Here is a 24,049-nt window from a genome sequence, read left to right on the forward strand (position 1 = left end):
TGTGGTTCAGCACTTGGTAACTTGTACTGAGCTGCAGTACCCCAGCATGGCCACTACACAGTGTATGGAGCTGTCTGCTTCTGCTCCATACACTAAAGGGAAAATACACCATTCACCCTATGTGTCTTTTTGGCTTAAAAAAGTTGCAAAATCCTGTTTTTATGACTTATTCAATGACATTTTGACTTTTTAAGTAGCAACTGCCATTTTACGGCACCCTCGCCAAGTTTACGAAAAAAGGGGTGTGGCAGGGCATAATGTGGGTGGAGCCATCGGCACATTCATCCTTATTTAAGGCAAAAACTGAGCTGCTGTAGATTTCATTATGGCGCACGGATTGCCAGAGAAGGCGTATATTTATTATACATAAATTACATACCTCCTCCAGCAGTGCAGGCCCTGTCAAGACTGATGCCACATATGCTGGTCTTGATGAATCGGGGCATATATATATATATATATATATATATATATACACTCACCTAAAGAATTATTAGGAACACCTGTTCTATTTCTCATTAATGCAATTATCTAGTCAACCAATCACATGGCAGTTGCTTCAATGCATGTAGGGTTGTGGTCCTGGTCAAGACAATCTCCTGAACTCCAAACTGAATGTCAGAATGGGAAAGAAAGGTGGGCTACAACAGCAGAAGACCCCACCGGGTACCACTCATCTCCACTACAAATAGGAAAAAGAGGCTACAATTTGCACGAGCTCACCAAAATTGGACTGTTGAAGACTGGGAAAATGTTGCCTGGTCTGATGAGTCTCGATTTCTGTTGAGACATTCAAATGGTAGAGTCCGAATTTGGCGTAAACAGAATGAGAACATGTATCCATCATGCCTTGTTACCACTGTGCAGGCTGGTGGTGGTGGTGTAATGGTGTGGGGGATGTTTTCTGGCCACACTTTAGGCCCCTTAGTGCCAATTGGCCATCGTTTAAATGCCACGGGCTACCTGAGCATTGTTTCTGACCATGTCCATCCCTTCATGACCACCATGTCCATCCTCTGATGGCTACTTCCAGCAGGATAATGCACTATGTCACAAAGCTCGAATCATTTCAAATTGGTTTCTTGAACATGACAATGAGTTCACTGTACTAAAATGGCCCCCACAGTCACCAGATCTCAACCCAATAGAGCATCTTTGGGATGTGGTGGAACGGGAGCTTCGTGCCCTGGATGTGCATCCCTCAAATCTCCATCAACTGCAAGACGCTATCCTATCAATATGGGCCAACATTTCTAAAGAATGCTATCAGCACCTTGTTGAATCAATGCCACGTAGAATTAAGGCAGTTCTGAAGGCAAAAGGGTGTCCAACACCGTATTAGTATGGTGTTCCTAATAATTCTTTAGGTGAGTGTATATATATATATATATATATATATATATACACACATATACAGTGGATATAAAAAGTCTGCACACCCATGTTAAAATGTCAGGTTTCTGTGATGTAAAAAAAATGAGACAAAGATAAATCATTTCAGAACTTTTTCCACCTTTAGGCCTCATGCATACGACCGTTCAGTTTTTTGCGGTCCGCAAACCGCAGATCCGCAAAAAATGGAAGCCGCCCGCGTGCCTTCCGCAATTTGCGGAACAGGCGGCCCATTGTAGAAATGCCTATTCTTGTCCGCCAAACGGACAAGAATAGGACATGTTATATTTTTTTTGCAGGGCCACGGAACGGAACAACGGATGCGGACAGCACACGGAGTGCTGTTCGCATCTTTTGCGGCCCCATTGAAGTGAAGGGGTCCGCACCCAAGCCGCAAAAAATGCGGCTCGGATGCGGACCACAACAACGGTCGTGTGCATGAGGCCTTAATGTGACCTATAAACTGTACCACTCAATTGAAAAACAAACTGAAATCTTTTAGGTAGAGGGAAGAAAAAATATAAAAATAAAATAATATAGTTGCATAAGTGTGCACACCCTCAAACTAATACTTTGTTAAAGCACCTTTTGATTTTATTACAGCACTCTGTCTTTTTGGGTATGAGTCTATCAGCATGGCACATTTTGACTTGGCAAGATTTGCCCACTCTTCTTTGCAAAAACACGCCAAATCTGTCAGATTGCGAGGGCATCTCCTGTGCACAGCCCTCTTCAGATCACACCACAGATTTTCAATCGGATTCAGGTCTGGGCTCTGGCTGGGCCATTCCAAAACTTTAATCTTCTTCTGGTGAAGCCATTCCTTTGTTGATTTGGATGTATGCTTTGGGTCGTTGTCATGCTGAAAGATGAAGTTCCTCTTCATGTTCAGCTTTCTAGCAGAAGCCTGAAGGTTTTGTGCCAATATTGACTGGTATTTGGAACTGTTCATAATTCCCTCTAGCTTAACTAAGGCCCCAGTTCCAGCTGAAGAAAAACAGCCCCTTGGCATGATGCTGCCACCACCATGCTTCACTCTGGGGATGGTGTTCTTTTGGTGATGTGCAGTGTTGTTTTTGCGCCAAACATATCTTTTGGAATTATGGCCAAAAAGTTCAACCTGGTTTCCTCAGACCATAACACCTTTTCCCACATGTTTTTGGGAGACTTCAGATATGTTTTTGCAAAATGTAGCCTGGCTTGGATGTTTTTCTTCGTAGCAAAAGGCTTTTGTCTTGCCACTCTACCTCATAGCCCAGACATATGAAGAATTTGTGAGATTATTGTCACATGTACCACACAGCCAGTACTTGCCAACTATTCCTGCAGCTCCTTTAATGTTGCTGTAGGCCTCTTGGTAGCCTCCCAGACCAGTTTTCTTCTTCTTTTTTCATCAGTTTTGGAGGGACGTCCAGTTCTTGGTAATGTCATTGTTGTGCCATATTTTCTCCACTTGATGATGACTGTCTTCACTGTGTTACATGGTAGATCTAATGCCCTGGAAACAGGGGCGTAGCTAGAAATGACTGGGCCCCATAGCAAAAAAATGTATGGGCCCCCCTCCCGGATCTCCCACCCCCACATACCTCTCAGACCTCCCACCCCTTCCAGAGCTCCCACCCAAACACCCCTCCAGTACGTCCCACCCCAGCATCCCCACACTCCTCCAAGACCTCCCACCCCCACACCCATCCTAAATCTCCCACCGCCAGTCCCCAGATATAATGGTCCAGAAATCAAGTGTCCTGCTCCCCCCCACAATTTAATGGTTTAGACCTTGGAGATCCTGCGGCTCCCCCCTCAATAAATTGGTCTAGACCTCCAGGGTCCTGCTTCCCCCTAAATATAATGGTCCAGACCTCCAGGGTCTCCTCCCAAGATATAATGGTCCAGTGTTGTGTTCCCCCCTATATAATGGTCCAGACCATACCTCCAGGTCCTGCTCCCCCCTTCTCCTTAAATGTACTGGTCCAGACCTCCAGGGTCCTGCTCCCCCCTCCTCCCTAGATATAATGGTCCAGGACTCCAGAGTAAATTTAACCAGTCCCAGAGTCAGCCAGCCCTCACCTCACAGCCACTTGAACGTCTGCGCGCCCACACTCCAGCAGTGCTGCCCGGCTCAGCAGCACGCTGCTTCGCTGTACGCTCCACCTGTTCCACTTCCGGCCAGTAGGACTGCTGCCCAGACTGGGAGCGGGACCACTCCCTCTCCTCACTGCAGGTACGCCTCTCTGCCTCCAGCCTCCCCCTATCGCACTGCCCACAGCCTGCAGGCCCTGCAGATAGCGCCTTCTCTGTCTGTCCTGGAGGGGCCTGCGACCCCTGTAGCTATACCACATGAATTAAAAAAAATTATAATAATCCTCAGCAGGCAGCCTGGGCCCCCAGTGGTGTAGGGCCCCATAGCCATTGCTATGGCTGCTATGGTGATCCCTACGCCCATGCCTGGAAATTATTTTGAACCCTTCTCCTGACTGATACCTTTTAACAATGAGATCCCTCTGATGCTTTGGACGCTCTCTGTAGACCATGGCTTTTGCTGTGGGATGCGACTAAGAAAATTTCAGGAAAGACCAACTAGAGCAGCTGAACTTTATTTAGGGTTAATTTGAGGCATTTTAAATGATGGCAGGTGTATGCTGACTCCTAGTTAACATGATTTTGAATGTGATTGCTTAATTCTGAACACAGCTACATCCCCACACTTATGCAACCACATTATTTTAGCTTTTTTTTGTTTTCTTCCCTCCACCTAAAAGATTTCAGTTTGATTTTTTTCAATTGAGTGGTACAGTTTATAGGTCTCATTAAAGATGGAAAAAGTTCTGAAATGATTTATCTTTGTCTCATTTTTTTTTACAGCACAGAAACCTGACATTTTAACAGGGGTATGTAGACTTTTTATATCCACTGTATCTATATATAGCTTCTGGGGTTGGCGGCTGCCCAGAACAGCTATTTGGTGGGATGCCATGTGTTGGACCCCTACTGATCTGATATTGATGACCTATTTTGAGGATAGGGCCTCAAAATCTGTAGCCCGGACAACCCCTTTAACTGTGATTCCATCTTTAACACTCAGTCTTTCTACAGAGTTCTCAGAAGATGGTAAAAACACGAACTCAAAAGGTCCAAAGAAACACAAAGAAGTATAGAGCAACAAATATCCCTGTGCAGTCGTTATCAAGGAGGTAAGAGAAGAGGATTAGAGAGTCATTTTGAAATCTTGTAATTGCATGTGTAACCATTATTATACTGTGGAAACGCACTTGTTTGAGATTATATATAAGGGTCTACTGTTTTTTCAGAATCAATTCTACTCATATACTTGATTTGTACCTGGTATTGCAGCTCATCATCATTCAAGTGAATGGAGCTAAGCTGTAATACCAGATACAGCCCATGGACAACAGTGGCGCTGTTTCTGGAAGAGAAAAAAAAAGCAGTCCCTTTTATCTAATCACAGATAACCCCTTTAATTATCATATTTTGTATTGCAACAGAATTAACACACAGAATAGAAGACCACAAATGCAAGATGGGCAAAGACAGCAAAGAACCAATCTAGTCAGCCGAAATTCAAGGGTAAGGCAGCATATTGATACTCTAATAGTGAAGACTAGACTATGATTTATAGCCAGAAAATAATCACCTGTGGCCCACTCCACGCTGCCGTCCACGATGTAGGCCACAGGCCTCTTCTGGACTTTGTCCTGAGTTCCCGTGTCCCCGCACAGGCGGTTGCGATGACATCACTGCAAACTCCTTTGCTGGGTCTCAGCAATTTGTGACCATGTCATCACTCCACCTGAGACCCAGTGTAGGAGGTCGTGGTGATGTTATCGTGCCCTCCTGCATTCTACTGCCTCCTAGGTTTCAGGCCTAAAGTGGCCTGTAACCTATGAAGCTGACCAGCAGGGAGCCAGCTCAGTAGGAGGACGTACACATTACCATACAGACTGAACACCAGGGGGTGCCATTATAATGGATTATAGGGAATATCTCACAACTAAAGCATTTTGGAACAGAAGGTAAATAACAAAAGTAATTCCATCCATCCTGAATTATATGAAAATAACATTTAATGTCAAAACAACCCCTTTAAGGTTATTAAGAACAAAGAATAAGGTAACAATATATCAATTCCCAATCTCTAAGATTTTGCCCCCTCCCAACCAATTTTTTATTGGACCAATGGACTTAAGCAGTGTACCATTGACTGAGATAGAGAATGAAAAAGTATGGAAAGAATTTGAGTCTCAAAAGTTCTGAATAGTGCCATTAAGTTCTTGTTATAGTTATGGGCAGGGGCGGACTGAGCGGTCGGACGTGGTCCGAGGGCCCGGCCGGGATTGGGGCTCGCCGCAGCAGTGCACATAACGTCAGTCGTCACTGTGTTCCTTCCACACCGCACTGACGTCACACACACCGCGGCGCTGTTCGCGCACTCATTGGTGCTGCAGGATTTGCGGGAGAAGGAAGGGAACTCTAAAGGAGCGTGAGCACAGCTGCGCTGAGGTAGTGGTTTTGGGTTAAGTGGTAGCCTAGGCAGCTTTACGTCTCAGCCGTGTCTGGTCTGAAAGAAATTGAAAGACTGTGCTGGGCTGGCGGCGCTGCTGTTGCTGTGGGCTGTGGCAGGGCTGGGGTGAAAAGGGGAGAAAAATAAGTTATAAAAAAGTCTGATAAATACCAGTGTGAATGAAGGACTTATGAAAGGGGTTAATAACTACTGAAGGCCCTTCACAGTAGTTATTAACCCGTTTCAGCAGTCCCCCATTCACAGTATTTTTAACCCTTTTCACTAGTCCCATCTTCAGTGAAGGGGTTAATAAATACTGTAATTGGGGGACTGCTGAAGTGGTTAATAAATACTGTGAATGGGGGACTGCTGAAAGGGGTTAATAACTATTGAAGGCCCTTCACAGTAATTATTAACCCCTTTCAAATGTCCCCTGTTCACAGTATTTATTAGCCCCTTCAGCAGTCCCCTCTTCACTGAAGAGGGGACTAGTGAAAGGGGTTAATAACTACTGTGAATGGGGGACTCAGGACTGCTGAACTGGGTTAATAATACAGTGCTTTTCCATCCCGCAGAGTCCAGTAAAGTAAAAGCGCTATAGTGACGTATTTTTTTTTCTTTTGCCGGGCACTTACTGGGAGAGGGGCGTGCTTTCTCAGGTTGAGGGTGTGGCCTAGGATGTCCTCCTTTTTGGGGTGAAGCAAGTGGCCACCCTAGTTGCGAATCGTAATACTTACCTGTATAGGATAGGACTCAGGAGGGGCCTGGTCCTGTACACGTGGGTTGGGCTTGCAGCAGAACATGGGCGGGGCCTGTAAGGGGGCCCTTGATTTATTTATTTTGCCAGGGGGCCCTGAGGCTTCTCAGTCCGCCCCTGGTCATGGGTGTAAATACCAGGATAGCAGACATAGCAGCATCTACAGGGAGTGCAGAATTATTAGGCAAATGAGTATTTTGACCACATCATCCACTTTATGCATGTTGTCTTACTCCAAGCTGTATAGGCTCGAAAGCCTACTACCAATTAAGCATATTAGGTGATGTGCATCTCTGTAATGAGAAGGGGTGTGGTCTAATGACATCAACACCCTATATCAGATGTGCATAATTATTAGGCAACTTCCTTTCCTTTGGCAAAATGGGTCAAAAGAAGGACTTAAAAGTCAAAAATAGTGAGATATCTTGCAGAGGGATGCAGCACTCTTAAAATTGCAAAGCTTCTGAAGCGTGATCATCGAACAATCAAGCGTTTCATTCAAAATAGTCAACAGGGTCGCAAGAAGCGTGTGGAAAAACCAAGGCGCAAAATAACTGCCCATGAACTGAGAAAAGTCAAGCGTGCAGCTGCCAAGATGCCACTTGCCACCAGTTTGGCCATATTTCAGAGCTGCAACATCACTGGAGTGCCCAAAAGCACAAGGTGTGCAATACTCAGAGACATGGCCAAGGTAAGAAAGGCTGAAAGACGACCACCACTGAACAAGACACACAAGCTGAAACGTCAAGACTGGGCCAAGAAATATCTCAAGACTGATTTTTCTAAGGTTTTATGGACTGATGAAATGAGAGTGAGTCTTGATGGGCCAGATGGATGGGCCCGTGGCTGGATTGGTAAAGGGACGAGCGCTCCAGTCCGACTCAGACGCCAGCAAGGTGGAGGTGGAGTACTGGTTTGGGCTGGTATCATCAAAGATGAGCTTGTGGGGCCTTTTCGGGTTGAGGATGGAGTCAAGCTCAACTCTCAGTCCTACTGCCAGTTTCTGGAAGACACCTTCTTCAAGCAGTGGTACAGGAAGAAGTCTGCATCCTTCAAGAAAAACATGATTTTCATGCAGGACAATGCTCCATCACACGCGTCCAAGTACTCCACAGCGTGGCTGGCAAGAAAGGGTATAAAAGAAGAAAATCTAATGACATGGCCTCCTTGTTCACCTGATCTGAACCCCATTGAGAACCTGTGGTCCATCATCAAATGTGAGATTTACAAGGAGGGAAAACAGTACACCTCTCTGAACAGTGTCTGGGAGGCTGTGGTTGCTGCTGCACACAATGTTGATGGTGAACAGATCAAAACACTGACAGAATCCATGGATGGCAGGCTTTTGAGTGTCCTTGCAAAGAAAGGTGGCTATATTGGTCACTGATTTGTTTTTGTTTTGTTTTTGAATGTCAGAAATGTATATTTGTGAATGTTGAGATGCTATATTGGTTTCACTGGTAAAAATAAATAATTGAAATGGGTATATATTTGTTTTTTGTTAAGTTGCCTAATAATTATGCACAGTAATAGTCACCTGCACACACAGATATCCCCCTAAAATAGCTAAAACTAAAAACAAACTAAAAACTACTTCCAAAAATATTCAGCTTTGATATTAATGAGTTTTTTGGGTTCATTGAGAACATGGTTGTTGTTCAATAATAAAATGAATCCTCAAAAATACAACTTGCCTAATAATTCTGCACTCCCTGTATGGTGAGGTTAACCGTCCTTGTGAGTAACGAAAGGGGCAATGGAAAATTGATAATAGATGATTGGGTGGAAGGACAAGAAAAAGAAGAACGTATGGACAGGGGAGAGGAGAGGGAAAGATTATCATTATTATTCATGTCATGAATTTACTTGCTGCAGATGTGGGTTTTAGTGAAGTGATTCTCCATTTCAGGTTTTGCCATGACATTTTGATTCAGATGTTATTTTTGTATGAAACTTCTACTCAGAAAATAAAATTAATACATCTTATGTTTTTTATTTCTCCCAGCTGACGCAACAAGTCACTATGAATCGTGGTAAAAGACAGACAAATTTAAGAAGGTTATTATCATTAAAAATTATTAGCTTATTATCATTAAAGTTATTTAGATCTTGTAATGAGTGCATTCTTCTTCTCCAGGTGGCAAAACGATGGATTTGGATCCACCTTAACGGTTTCAGTCCCTAATCCTAAAGCAACTTTTGATCCTCAGTGAGTAGACATTTTCCATCTTACATACTGCTCCATTCAATTAATAAGAATCTATTTATACAATTTGTTAATGATTTTGTCTTCTCTCTATATCATAGGTCCAAAAGACCAGCAATGAAGCGACCAGGAGGGAGATTTAGAAAAACAGGAGCGCATCCTATAGATCCCCCTCCTAAAGGAGTTCCTCTGAGATTCAATTTCCGGGCTATGGCCAATCATGTAAGTTATTAGCAATTTCCAACTTTTTGGTGAATTCTTGACTTTATGCTTGAGCGAGATAAAACCAGTTTATTCTGGTGATAAAGGATAACGGTCTACCCTTTTTAGTGTTGAGCTGGATACCTGTTGGCAAACATTATATTACCATCCCTAGCCATATGTCTTATTAAGAAATATAGATGTACCCCACTTTGGATCGTCCAAGCATAGAAAGCAGTTAATATATTATATAAGGTATGCATGTCCATTCATCTGTTGCTGCAGATAAAATATGTAGCCAGACAAATCTTCCTCCTGCAAGGGGAAAGGGAGAGGACAGGAGTGGTAGTGGTGGGTTCTCACCCTGGAGCTCCCTGGAACATGCAGTGATGAGAGGGACACATCCTTTCTTCCCCTTGGGGCACACCCTGGTTCAGGATCCCCTGCCCGTGGTAGATGGGGTGCCCTTGATGTTGGTGGATTTTGAGGTGCAAGGCAAGGCTCCCTTGTAGTACCGGCAAGAAGGGCAATGGTGTGACAGTGCACGTAGGTGATGCAAGGCAATGAGGAGGCTGGTGTTGGGGTAGCAAGTTAACTATACTAAAGTAGTTTAGGCAGATGACACACACAGGCATTGCAAAAGCAAATTCAGTATTTTCATGTGGTACACACAGTTTTCCCAAGGCTATGTGAGGATATGGACCATACAATGAGCACCTCTTTGAGTCTCTTACCAGTTAAAGGGGTTTTCCGAGTTATGTAAAAAAAAAAAAAAAAAGCACTGTAAATATGATTATCAGCAATATACACATAGGCTAAGCAAGTTTTACGCAAAAAAATAAAAAAAAATGTATGTACCTAATTCTGTCCTGGCCCCTTTGTTGACATGCAGTTGCAGAGCTGTGGGGGTATGTAACAACAATCTTTGAGGTTTTCCTCATGAATATTTATGGTGTCAACAAATACTGCCTCCCCCCCCCCCCCCTGCTCTGCAAAGGGAGTGAATAAAATTGCTGCCCTACTTTCAGTCTGACAGCTGGAATATTCAGCAGCATGTTGTATGTGTAGAACTACAAGTGATGATATTTCTGATACACACAGGATCTTCCCCCTACCTGTTCTTGTGCAATGCTTTGCAGACATTTCCTTACAGCCAGCAGAAGAGTACAGAGGAGAGAACGCCTCCAGTCAGCTCTGTGTTTGCAATGTGAGGAGAGAGGGAAGATCCTGTGCACAGCATTTGTTTCTTCATTGCCTGGAGAAGAGTAAGCCCTGCAGCTGCTCAGTACCTGAGGCAGAGTCTCCAGCCCCTAGTCTGTGCTGGTGATGGTAGAAGGGGTTAAACCTAGCTGAAGAATCTATTGGGAGGGGAGACACAGGGCAGACAGCTCAGCCAGCAGATTGGGCAGTGAAGGTGGCGTGGCTTGTTGGTTCTCCAACCAGCACAGCCTTCATACGGACGTTCCGTGCACAGAGGCAGACCTGCTCCTTCCTGCTCCCTCAGGCTTGTGCATGGAACATTATCAGAGCAGGGGAAAAAGTTGACGTCACAGGTCATGTGATACTTAGTGAAATATGAGAAAGGGGCCATTGTAGATGAAGTAAGTGAATTGGAAACCCCTTACATTTGGTTAGAACAAAAATAACTTGGACAACCCCTTTAATATAAGCAATCTTGCATATTAGGAAAAGGGATGCAAAATCTCTTTTACAATAAGTATGAAGGATGGCAAGGTACCTGAAGCTTATCTCCAACCAAATGCAGTGAAGTCCACAGCCTACATTCATTTGTTACCATCACTAATGTTTTTTCCATGCCTTGCCCCTAAAATGGCCCTCAACCTTCTGTAAAAGTATCTGCTTCCTTCTCTCAGAGGCTGAGTTCTGTTAGGATTGCTCCTAAAGCTACTTGTGGCTCACAGGACTAGAGTATTCCTGTCAGCTTCTCCTGTCTGTAGCACCAGCATCACACCTGTGCTGCTTACACCCCGATTGCCATCTGCTCGCCACCAGCTAGTCAACAAAGACCCCAAGGGTGGGACCAACCCACAGCTAGCAACTGTCTCTAAGTAGCTGGTAAAATTAACCCCTTGCTCCTCATACACAGCTCTTGGAATACCAGTATAAACCAAAGACATCTTAACCAATTTAAGCAGTGAACCACTGAGACGGCATCTTCAAAACTGCGGTATACTCCAGTATACAGAGCATTTCCCTGATGCTTCCCATTCATTTCAATAATAGATTCAGCGTGAATTCCGCATCAAGATAAGGCATGCTGCATCTTTTTTTTTGCAACTTTTTGGTGACAATTGATAATTCTGCTTGAACACCTAATTAACCTAGCTATACCCACTTTCCATTCACTTTTAAAAAGTGGCGAGAGAATTAAATGAAAGTTGCAAATTTTGGTGCAAAAATGGTTCTTCAAAATGTGCTATTTATTTCCCCCAGAATTCTGGTCAAATAGAATTATGAAGTTCTCCCACAAGTATATATTAGGAGGTATTTACAAAAAGTGAATCAGGACCTCTTCACAACTTTTTAGCCCCAGCAGCATACGTCCTGTGATCTGCTTTTCGTCAATGTATCTTTGTAACAAACAGAGTCTGTTAAAAAAAAGACAGCCCCTTAAGAGAAGAGTACCTCATAGCAAAGATGAAATGTCCTAAGCCTCATCATGATTCTGCGTATTGCCACACAGTTTATTAGGTATACGTTAAAATGAAGGGGGAGGGTATGCGAGCCCTACCTCAATGTGTACAAAAAAAATAAATAAATATACTAAACTGGTCGATACGCCGAACTGTAAAGACAGACCCCCAAATATCCCCTCAGAATTCCCTTGCGTAACAACAGTGGGATTGTTGGCTGTCTAAAGGGATATAACCCAGAGTGTACGCAGCTGAATAACGCACTACACTCTACAGTGTATACAAACTGGAATCTATTTATGAAGCTGCTGTGACGCAGTGTGTCTTCAGCATATTACCAGCCACTGTCAGTTCAAGAGTAGCAAGTCACCAGACACCTGTAGACTGCAAGGCCGGGATCTACTTGAAATCAGTGGGTAACACAATACTAGCCTCCCCACCAATACTGTATAGTCCCCTCGCTGCCTCTATTGTTGTGCAGTAGGATTGTCTGGCTACAAGAACATAACGGCTATCTACCCTATGTCCCCATAAAGGGGTAGCGCTGAACTTGTACCCTATTCACTGCTCTACGTTTCGCCCTGTAGGCTCATCAGGAGCTAGGTAACCGGAGTTCAAAACATACAAACATATAGAATGCTGTGTGCCTCGTGTGGTGAGGCAATGGCATCGGCGCTGGGGTGGCCATAATACGGCGATCGAGCCACGTCCCCAGTTGTGGGGGTTGTAGAAAGCTGTGTACTAAACAATCTCTTAAACTGCGGCCTCGGCAAAAGGTAATGCTTGGGGTACCACCTACAAGGTGTCCCACATCTCGGTCCGATTTAAGGATGCCCCAAAAGCGGGTGAGGACCTCCCGTACATCTCTCTGAGCCTCATCAAATGTGGCAATAATCCGGACTTGGTTATTGTCGTCACCTCTGGTACGTGGTACCAACAATGTATTGCGGTTTACTGTAAGCAAATGCTGGTATGCGTTCGTCAGGACCTGTCGTGGATACCCCCTATCTGTAAACCTACCCTGAAGGTCCCTAGCCGCCACCCGGTAGTCTGCCATCCTAGAGCAGTTTCTGCGTAATCTCAAGTACTGCCCTTTGGGAATACCTTTTTTAAGAGCTACCGGATGGCAGCTGTCCCAACGTAGGAGGCTATTAGTGGCTGTGTCCTTCCGTGTGCCTATATTCCCTTCAGGATCCTTAAAGATGTTAAGATCTAAAAAGGTGATGTGGTTTTGATGGATTTCCGACGTGAAATATAGTCCCAGGTCATTCTTATTAAGGTTAAAGTCACTCACACTCCTAGACCATAGGATCAGCACGTTGTTGATATAGCGTAACCACAGGCCTATGTGTTTAATCCATGTTTTTCTCCTCAGTAAAAACCATTTTCCGTTCCCACCAGCCCAAGTAGAGATTGGCAAAGGTCGGTGCACATGGGCTACCCATTGCCACTCCCCTGAGCTGGTGGAACAGGCGGCCATTAAACAAAAACATGTTATGTTCCAGAATAAACAGTAATAACTCCAGTACAAACTCATTGTGCAGCCACATGTGCATACCCCTTTCTTGCAAAAAGGCCCCCACAGCCCCACATCCCTGGGGGCCAAAAAGGTATTCCCAAAGGGCAGTACTTGAGATTACGCAGAAACTGCTCTAGGATGGCAGACTACCTGGTGGCGGCTAGGGACCTTCAGAGTAGGTTTACAGATAGGGGTATCCACGATAGGTCTTGACGAACGCATACCAGCATTTGCTTACAGTAAACCGCGATACATTGTTGGTACCACGTACTAGAGGTGGCGACGATAACCAAGTCCGGATTATTGCCACATTTGATGAGGCTCAGAGATATGTACGCAAGGTCCTCACCTGCTTTTGGGGCATCCTTAAATCGGACCCAGATGTGGGACACCTTGTAGGTGATACCCCAAGCATTACCTTTCGCCAAGGCCACAGTTTAAGAGATCGTTTAGTACACAGCTTTCTACAACCCCCACAACCGGGGACGTGACTCGATCGCCAACCTAAGGGCACGTTCCCCTGTAGCGGGTGTGTGGCATGCGGTGCTATTGAGAGGGGGAACAGTTTCATCAGTACCGTGACACAACAAAGGTTTGCAATTTGGTCATTCATGAATTGCAGGACCAGAGGGGTCATCTATCTGGCAACGTTTATGTGTCGCCTCCAGTATGTAGGCAAAACCATACGGGAGTTCCGACGGAGGATAGGGGAACACCTCAATGATATCCGTAATGATGTGGACACCCCTATCGCACGTCACATAAGCCACTCTGGCAACCTGGAGGCGATCAGATTTCAAGGTATTGAGGTCATTAGAAGAACTCCTAGAGGAGGGGACTTCGATACAAAACTGTTACAGAAGGAGGCAGAATGAACGTTCAGGTTACGAACCGTACGTCCAGGAGGCCTGAATGAACACATCTCATATACGTGTTTCATATAAAGGTGATGTCTGGTTCTGCTGGACCTCACTATGTACCCCATGATTAGAAGTCCCCACTGACTATTTTTCCTACCGGCTTCGCCGCTTTCCTTGTTCTGTACATTATCAGGGGGTATGCATTGTAATCCATACACTGCATTTTTGCAGTGTATGGTGTGCTTACTGCGGACCGGTGTGAGTACTGTACCCCTGCGAGCAGTGAAATGAGTCTAGTGGCATACCCTTTGGTCATTATAGATCTGCAGGTTACTTCCCTATTATTGGATCTTTACATCCGTAACTTAGCTTCATAGTACCTTTGGTGCTGATGCCTGTTAGTGTTTATATAACCGCCGATTGGTCCCTGTTGATATATGGGAGTGTTTTTACACTCTAGAGAGGATTGCGTCGCCGAGATGGGCGGGGGGAGGGCGGAGGCGCTCAGTCCGTGTGACACACCTACCGCTCTCCTATTCGCCGGCAACTGTTGGATCCACCCCTCTGGGGGAGGGGCTTCCCCTATTTGACAAGCTGTAAGCGGCGGCCGTATTACGGCCACCCCAGCGCCGGTGCCGTTGCCTCACCACACGAGGCACACAGCGTTCTATATGTTTGTATGTTCTGAACTCCGGTTACCTAGCTCCTGATGAGCCTACAGGGCGAAACGTAGAGCAGTGAATAGGGTACAGGTTCAGCGCTACCCCTTTATGGGGACATAGGGTAGATAGCCGTTATGTTCTTGTAGTCAGACAATCCTACTGCACAACAATAGAGGCAGCAAGGGGACTATACAGTATTGGTGGGGAGGCTAGCATTGTGTTACCAACTGATTTCTTTTTTTTTGTAAATTCTTTATTTAAATTTTCCAATTTTCATTAGAGTAAAGCAAGACAAGCAATGAGACTGATATTGAATACATCTCAGTACCAAAGCATGGTAAAAATAAATAATCCCAAAGCATGACACGCAATGAGACTGACGGTAACTACCTCTCAATTACAAATCACAGGTAAAATAAATGACAATCGACTGGTCGTGCAATTATTGAACCCTACTCGGGAAAACCACAACCAACTGTGGAACAGAAATATGCAAACTAAATGCAAACATAATGCCGACACGGACAAGGAAAGGGGGGGCAGCATACTCAAACCTTTACTCTCGCTCAGGTGTTAGAAGGGCTTTACATTCAGCCGAGTCATAAAAGATCAACCAGTGACTCCACGTTTTGGAGAATCTTTTCTCAGTGTGCCTCAGTGATGAAGTAAGATCCTCCATTCTCATAATCTCCTGGACTCTACTGATCCACATTGATATGGAGGGAGCAGAAGACTGCCTCCATAGGCATGGGATGCAAGCTCTCGCCGCGTTCACCAGATGTCGTACCACAGACTTGTTATAGGATGCCAAAGGAATCTCGCACTGATGGAGCAGAAAAAAGGCCGGCGTCTTCGGGAGGGTATACGTAGTGAACTTTGACGTGATCCCCCACACTGAGTCCCAGAAAAGCCGAGAGAAGGGGACAAGACCAAAACACATGCAGTAATGTACCCCTCTCAGAGCCACAACGCCAGCACATGGGCGAGGCAGATGGGAAGATAGAATTGAGCCTAGTCGGGACCCTGTACCAACGGGACATGAGTTTGAAGCCCGCCTCCTGCACATTGCTAGCCATAGATGATTTGTGAATGCATGTGTATAGCCTCAAACGCTGTTCTGAAGAGAGAGTCATTCCCAAGTCAGTTTCCCATTGGGAGACAAAATTGGGGGGAGGTTGGTCCGGGGGGGATGTTAACAGACAATATGTGCGTGAAAGGGTGCGTCTAGTCACTCCGGACTGCTCACAGAGGGCCTCAAAGTCTGTCTTGGCACGGACGTATGTAGTCGCGGGAGGGAGTGAAGACAGGAAGTGTGTAAGTTGTCTAGACTGCCAGGGATTGAGGGTAGGGAGACCCACAGTCTCCGAGATCTGTTGTGGGGAAAGCCATTGATCCGCGGAAATCAGATGGTGGGCCCTGAATTTGTTGCATTTCACCAGCTCTCTAAAAGGACCACGCTCTAACCCTGGGGGGAATTGAGGGTTACCCAAAATAGGGAACATAGGAGAGGGGGATGGAGAGATACCCGGACGATTCTGAATGCAGCCTAAGGCTTTCAAGGAAGGGCCAATTGTCGGGTGTAGGCGAGCCTCCAATGGAACCTGGGCGGCCAACCAAGGAATGGCTGACAATGGAGCCGATAGGAAGGACTGCTCAACTGAGACCCATTGTTTATACGTCTGGTGTCGACACCAATCAACTATCCTAAGAAGATGTGATGCCCTATGGTATGAGAGGAAGTCGGGGAGCCCTAAACCACCCTCCAGCTTGGGACGGAAAAGTACGGACCCTAGCTATCCTGGACGGTTTGCCTGCCCATATGAAGTGGGTCAACATTTTCAAGAGAGTGTGAAAGAAGAGTCTGGGGATGTGGATCGGTAGGGCTTGGAAGAAAAACAGGATCTTCGGCAGAATATTCATTTTAAAAATAGATATCCTACCGAACCAAGAAAACGTACCAGTATGCCACCTATCCAAATCTGCTTTTATGGTTCGAAGAAGAGGTGGATAGTTGACCTGATAGAGCTCCGCTAGTATGGGGGTCAGTTGAATCCCCAGGTATTTCAAGGATGAGCGAGCCCACTTAAATGGAAAGCTGCCTGAGATAGATTGGACCATGGAGGGGGGAAGGGTTATGTTTAATGCCTCCGATTTTTGATAATTGATTTTAAAGTTCGAGAGGTGAGCATATATTTTTAGCTCCTGAAAAAGGTTCGGGAGGGTAACCCTAGGATTGGTGAGAAAGAACAAAAGGTCATCAGCATAAGCTGCAACCTTGTGCGAAGTCTCATGAATCCGCAGCCCTGAAATATCTGGGTTCCCCCTTATGTGACACAGAAGCGGTTCCAGACAAATCACGAATATCAAAGGGGATAGGGGGCAGCCCTGTCTGGTACCATTCCGGATGGACAGGGGCATGGAGAACTGACCATTCACCTTGACCACTGCCGAGGGGTTGGAGTAGAGGTTAGTAATTCGAGCCATCATTTTGTCCCCATTCCCACACAGCGCAGGGTTTCGAACATAAATTCCCAATTGACCCTATCGAACGCCTTCTCGGCGTCGGTAGATAGAAATAAAGTTGGAGTCTTGGAGGTAACTGCACGGTAGATCATGTTAATTGCTCTCGTGGTGCTATCACGGGCTTCTCTTAGAGGTAAAAAAACGGTTTGGTCTAAGTGGATTAATTTTTGCAAATGAGGTAGCAGGCGAGTGGCAAGTATTTTAGAAAATAATTTCAGATCCACGTTAATCAGGGAAATGGGGCGGTAGCTCTGGCAACATGAGGGGTCCTTCCCTTCCTTGGGGACTACTGTGATATGCGCCCTTAGGGTGTCATTCGGAAGTGTGCGGGCCCTATCCAATGAATTAAAGGCCGCTATAAAATAAGCAGGCAAAGTGTCCTTAAAATGTTTATAATAGGAGAGCGTAAGTCCATCTGGACCCGGGGCCTTCCCTGACTGGGTGTCCTTAATGGCTGCTTGTAACTCAGACAATGATATGGGTAACTCCAAATCAGTAACCGCTTCTGGGGACATAGATGGCAAGCCCGCAGTTTCAAGATAAGTCCTTACTGAGGGGCTGGGATCAGGGCTAACGGATTGATGAGAGTCGCCAAGATTGTACAGGGTGTGGTAGTAGGACCTGAATGCTTCTGCTATTTCCTTCGGGAGAGAGGTCTGTCTACCGGAGGGAAGGGATACCTGTGGGACAAAGGAACGCAGCCTAGTCTTTTGTAACGCCCGTGCAAGGGTTCTGCCTGGTTTGTTACCATGTTCATAGAAATGTCTACGGCACTTAATTAAGGTCGCTTTGGCTTTTGAAAGGCATAAAGCGCGAACCTGTTCCCTTAGCTGGGTAAGCTCCGCTCCCAGCTGCAAGTCCAGAATCCTCTTATGCTGCTGTTCTAGTGTGTGTATGCGCGTTAGAAGGGTAGATATCTTCGCTGCTCTTTCCTTCTTCACACGGGACCCCAATTTGATAAAGGTGCCTCTGATATAACATTTATGGGCTTCCCATATGGTAAGAGGGTCGCTCTTGGGAGTTACATTGGTCGCAAAATACTCAGACAAGTCTCTCTGGACTTCCGATATGACCTGGAGATCCTGGAGAAGTGAGTCATTTAACTGCCAATGCCAGGCTCTGGATTGGTGGGCTGGGAGGGTAAGGGATATGGAGACCAGGGCATGGTCCGAGAATGTAATAGGGTCAATCTCAGCTTTAGAGAGAAGGTCTAGTCTAGCATGGTTCAGGAAGAAATAATGCAGTCTGGAGTAGGAATTGTGGGGATGTGAAAAGAACGGGATGTTGAATGAAGGATACGCCAGGTATCAGCAAGTTGGCGGGAAAATAAGAGCTCCCTAAGTCTGGTAATGGCGGAGAGTGGGAAGGAAACCTGGCCCTTGGAGGAGTCCAAGCGAGGATTCAGGACAATGTTAAAGTCCCCGCCAAGAATTAGCAGACCCTCCGTGAAATCCTCCAAGGCCCTGAGGGTTCTAGATAAGAATCCCACCTGACAGTTGTTGGGGGCGTATACTGTTACCAGTGTAACTTTAGAGCCCGCTAAGTTACCCTTTACAAATAGGTACCTGCCTGCTCCATCAGTGCGAGAGTCAATCAGGTCCCATGAGATAGCATTGGAGATGAGGATGGACACACCTTTCGTCTTGGTATCCGGATCAGTAATATGGTAGACATGTGGAAAGCGCCTGTCCGAGAGCTTCGGAGTGGAAGACGAACGAAAATGAGTTTCCTGGATGAACGCCACGTGTGCGCGTTTCTTCCAGAGGAGACGTAGAAGGGACGATCTCTTCTCCGGCAAGTTCAACCCCTGTACATTAAGGGAGACCAACAAAACGTCAGACATGGTGTAATACTGTGAGATAGAGAACGGAGACAAGTAGAACTTCTCAGCGAGAGCAGAGAGCACTGACAGCGGGGATGAGGGAAAGGAGAAAAGGGGGGGGGACAGGAACACCGGGACGGAAAGAAGGAGGAAATCTAGCCCTCAGGAGAGGGACAAAAAAACCCTATCAAGGTAGAAGTAACTGCGAGTCACCTGTCTGTTAGACTTCACAGAGGCAAGAACTCACAGTGCCCTAGTGGGGGGAGAGAAACAGCCGGCGTCTACAAGGAAGAAAGAACACATTTCACACGGAGAGCGGTCCGTGACCAGAAAAGAAAAACAGGACAGAATAAGAACCAAAGACCCCTTCCCCCGAGGTTATGGTATTGTAGCTGAGTGGAATAGAGGAAGGCAGTGTTAGGAGCAATGAGACATGAAATATAGGGACAGGAGTCATCTCAAGAGTAAGACGATAACACAGAAGAGGCGGTGCCGAGACTATCTCAGGATCACATAAGTCCATGAAGAATGAAGGGATGCCGAAAACCGCTTAGCTGAACCACCCTTAACAATTCAGGCAGACAGACTCTTCAGTTGCGGACACCCCGGTGGATCAGCGAGGAGGTGGGGGAAGGCGCCGAGGAGGCTGGTATTGTGGTCCGGAAAGGCGGCCGCGGAAAGAGTCGGAGTGGCCAGGAGACAGCCGTCTCGGGGATGTAGATGGTGCTCTTTGTGGAAAGTCCAGTTCCTGATGCAAACCTTGCAAAGACGTAGGCAGAGTCCAGTCAGGAACCGTGAAGGGGCGGACATCGAGGAACCTGAACAGATCCGGCAGGTCAGCCAGAGAACGAACCTGCATGGATTGGCCGTTAGGGTACCTGACAATTATATGGAACGGATGTCCCCAGCGATAGGATGCCCCCGCCTCTTTGATTGCCTCCAACAAGGGCCTGACCATTCTTCTCATAGACAAGGTCAGACGGGATACATCAGGCAGGATGGAGATTGGTATATCCTCAAAGAAAATCTCCTTTTTTTCCCAGGCCTTGCGCAGGATACGCTCTTTAACTGTATAAAAATGGACCCGGCAGATAACGTCACGCGGTCTGTCTGCATCACGGTTTCTGGGTCCTGCAGTCCTATGGACTCAAGACTGAATTAAAAATGCCAACCACTACGGAATGAAGTTGGTCATTAGGAACAGACTCCGGGATGTTGCGGAGCTTAAGATTATTTCGGCGACCTCTATTTTCCACATCATCGAGGTGTAGAGAGAAATCTTGCATCTGAAGAGTATGTGCAGATAGTGACTCCGAATGGGAGTGAACCACGGAAGCGGTAACTGCGTAGCGGTGCTCTAGCGAGGACAAGCGATCATCCAAATGATGGACTTCATCTCGGACAGCTTGCAGGGCCTGGGCCTGTTTGTTCTCAATACGGGCCACCTGCGCCTCCAGGTCCGATTTAGTGGGTAGCGCCCTTATCATTTCCCACAGTTCTGCCAGCGTGCGATCAATGGAGGGCGGGGGTAAGGGAGACCCCTGTGGCTCCTCTGGTTGCTGTGTCAGCGTGGAGAAGATGGCCGGCACACTTTGGCTGAGGGACTGGGTGGCTGGGTCCAGCCCCATGTGACCTGGCGTGTGGCCTGAAATGGGGATTGCAGCCTTCAAAGGCGGCGTCTTGTCCACCCCAGGGTTCCCCTTAAAGATATCAACAGGGGACAATAAGTGAGCCGGGGCCCTGTCCATAGACTGCCTAGGTTCAGCAGAATGTCTGTTAGCCGCATATGGAGAAGCGACTGCTGTACGCAAGCCCTCCGTTTCAGTAGGCCCTGAACTAGCCTGATTGGCGGTACCCGCGGGCTCCGGCTGGGATGATGCAGCGTGGCGCCACGAAGGACTTGGACCGGCGTCCTGGCTACTCACTGTAGTCTCAGCATGGTGAGTAATGTCTTCTCCCAGGTGACGAGCTGGTGGCCGGGACATCTCCAATGCTGGCGCCGGCGAAAATGGCGGTGCTGCTGGGCGCAGGGACGAGGGAGCGGCAGCCATCTTAGGTGAGTCGCACCCTTCCTGCTGACTGGAACGGAGGAAGCGGCCGATAGATTGCTCAGGGGGGACCGCGGGCTGACTCCTCGAACGTCTCCCTCTAGTCATGGCCAAGAAAGGCAGGTAGGGGAGCGGTCTTTGATCGTTCTCCTGGGTCTGGTCACGGAGCTCTCTGCTCACACGTCCTCACGCCGCCATGCCGAAGCCACGCCCCCTACCCACTGATTTCAAGTAGATCCCGGCCTTGCAGTCTACAGGTGTCTGGTGACTTGCTACTCTTGAACTGACAGTGGCTGGTAATATGCTGAAGACACACTGCGTCACAGCAGCTTCATCAATAGATACCAGTTTGTATGCACTGTAGAGTGTAGTGCGTTATTTAGCTGCGTACACTCTGGGTTATATCCCTTTAGACAGCCAATAATCCACTGTTGTTACGCAAGGGAATTCTGAGGGGATATTTGGTGGTCTGTCTGTACAGTTCAGAGTATCGACCAGTTTAGTGTCGTTTTTTTGTTTGTTTGTACACATTGATGTAGGGCTCGCATACCCTCCCCCTTCATTTTAACGTATACCTAATAAACTTTGTAGTTTTATTCCATTTACAACGTTTCCACCCACTGTGAATATGATTTAACTGTGAAACGTAACTTGTATTACTGATTCAGTGTTGAGTATTGCCACCCAGGACAGAAGAGGTATACAATTCTCCACCACACCTTTTCAATGACCATAGGCCATTACCTTACCTCCTTCATTGTTAACTGTACGGTTCCTCTATTGAGGAGAGTCCTGCACAGGTTCTCACCACCCTATAACAAAGAGAGTAGGACCAACTAGGACTGGGTCCTTTCTCAACAAGGAACCAACAGATGCTGCATGGTCTGTCTCAATGGTAATCCCACAACACTTATTGGAGCAGTGTTTTGAAGATATAATCTTCAGTGCTTAAACAGTAATAGAACTTGATGGGTTGTCCAAGTTTTCAGAGTACTTCTCTACTTGGGTTTCTTATATTTTGTGACAAATTTTGAGATTAAACAAAGTTGAACATTCACATTTCATTGTTGCACAGTAGGAAGAATAAATGCTGATGTGATCCTGTGTATTTTTCAGACGAATGTCACACTGAATGAACGGTTTTCTACAATCAAGATTAAAGGACAGTATATACCAGCTAGACGAGTGGGGCGGACAGTCATGCTCACTTAACATCAGCTTCATTTGGACAGAAGAATGTAGTACGTGTAAACCTCAGCTGTTCTTCTCCAGGACTTTAGATTTGGATAGAGACTTAATGCAGTGCACTGAAGAATCAAGAACTCCCATCATACTTAATAAAGTTATGTAATACAATTTGTCTTATTTATAAAAGAAGCAGTACAAAATATGATGAATAATGAAGTATAAGTATCATAAATCATATAAATGACCCATAAATCTGGAAGCTAGAGAATAGTGAGTAATAGGCTGGTTTGCTAGAATTTTAGTCTACTATGAGAGACTGTTAGGTATATGGGGTTCTCCAGTTTCATAGTGAATTTTTTTTTTATCTGCACAGAATAACCCTAATTTTGATAATCTTTCAGGGTACTGTAGTCCACCCATTCCAGTTATTACTTTAGTTGCCCTCCTCTGAACCCCCTCTACCTCTGCTATGTCTGTCTTGTTCACAGGAGCCCAGAATTGTACATAATACTCTATGTAGAGTCTGACTAGTGATTTGTAAAGTGGCAGGATGGGAAGGGCACACTTCAGTTCTGGGATCCTCCTGCCTGACGATTGAGGTACCCTTGATGAGGGGCAAGGCAGGGTCCCAGTTTTTGTGATGTCAACACTTTTCGGTGCAATAGTAGTGAAGGAAGCAATGCGGAGGCAGTTGTGCAAGAGAACAGTTCTTTATTGAAGAATTCATATGCAAACAGGACAGTTCTCATCAGGTATGGACTGTCAAGATGGTACACAAGATGCACTTTCCCAGATGTTACAGGCTTCACAGCTGCACAGGTAGTAACAGACCAAAAGGTGTCTCTTTAAGATGGTCTTTTTTAGGGTACTTTCACACTAGCGTTATTCTTTTCCGGTATTGAAATCCAGTAAAGGGGCTCAATACTGGAAAAAAACTAATGCATTCTGAATGGGAAACAATCCGATCAGCATGTATCAGGATGTCTTCCGTTCTTCCCTTGTATGGTATTTTTCCTGCCCAAAATCCCAGAACAATACTGCACTTGCCGGATCCAGCATTAATTTCCATAGAGATGTATTAATGCCAGATCCGGTACCAAGTGTTCCGGAAATTGCTGCGTCGCCAGATCTGGTTTTCCGGTCTGCTCATGTGCCCGGATATAGGAGGAGTTGGTTTCGCTTTTTAACTTTGAATTTTTTTTAATACCAGATCCGTTATTATGGATTCCGTCTAACGGATCCAGAAAAAAAAGGATATCAGTTTGCATACTGTTTGCCGGATCCAGCAGGCAGTTCTGGCAACGGAACTGCCTGCCGGATTCTAACAACACTAGTGTGAAAGTAGCCTTACTCTGCACTCCACTCTGACTTAAGCATCCATACATGAAATGTAATACTTTAGATAAATGCAATGCAACCAGACAAGCGGTCCTCCCTCATGACAGGCAAACTCTTCTGCTCCATTATTTAGACAGGTTGCTGTACTTACAGTACAAGTCTACAGAATCCTCCTGGATACATGTGGGAAGTCTGTGATCTGAAACCTCCATTAATTTCCAGAATGTCAGCTCTCCTGTTTTAGTAAATACTTGTATTCCTCATATAACAAATATTCTGGAGCACCGTTAGTAAGAATTCTGTTTTGTACCATTCCTCTGTTATTCCTTCTGAAATAATACAACTTAATAGACAGCTGGG

The 24,049-nt window shown here is 46.0% G+C and overlaps 1 protein-coding gene across 1 annotated transcript in view; it reads left to right on the forward strand.

The window, feature by feature from the left end:
- The window catches only part of LOC122919302 (UAP56-interacting factor-like), a 43,304-nt gene extending 20,785 nt beyond the window's left edge, over positions 1-22,519 (forward strand). Inside the window, exons 4-9 of the mRNA XM_044268246.1 lie at positions 4,486-4,583; positions 4,896-4,977; positions 8,674-8,726; positions 8,806-8,877; positions 8,976-9,096; positions 22,280-22,519. Coding sequence (XP_044124181.1) covers positions 4,486-4,583; positions 4,896-4,977; positions 8,674-8,726; positions 8,806-8,877; positions 8,976-9,096; positions 22,280-22,375 — 522 coding nt within the window. The 3' untranslated portion in view covers positions 22,376-22,519. The remainder of the gene's footprint in view (positions 1-4,485; positions 4,584-4,895; positions 4,978-8,673; positions 8,727-8,805; positions 8,878-8,975; positions 9,097-22,279) is intronic.
- The last annotated feature ends 1,530 nt before the right edge of the window (positions 22,520-24,049 follow it).

Source organism: Bufo gargarizans, chromosome 9, assembly GCF_014858855.1.
Source record: "Bufo gargarizans isolate SCDJY-AF-19 chromosome 9, ASM1485885v1, whole genome shotgun sequence".
Lineage (NCBI taxonomy): Eukaryota > Metazoa > Chordata > Amphibia > Anura > Bufonidae > Bufo > Bufo gargarizans.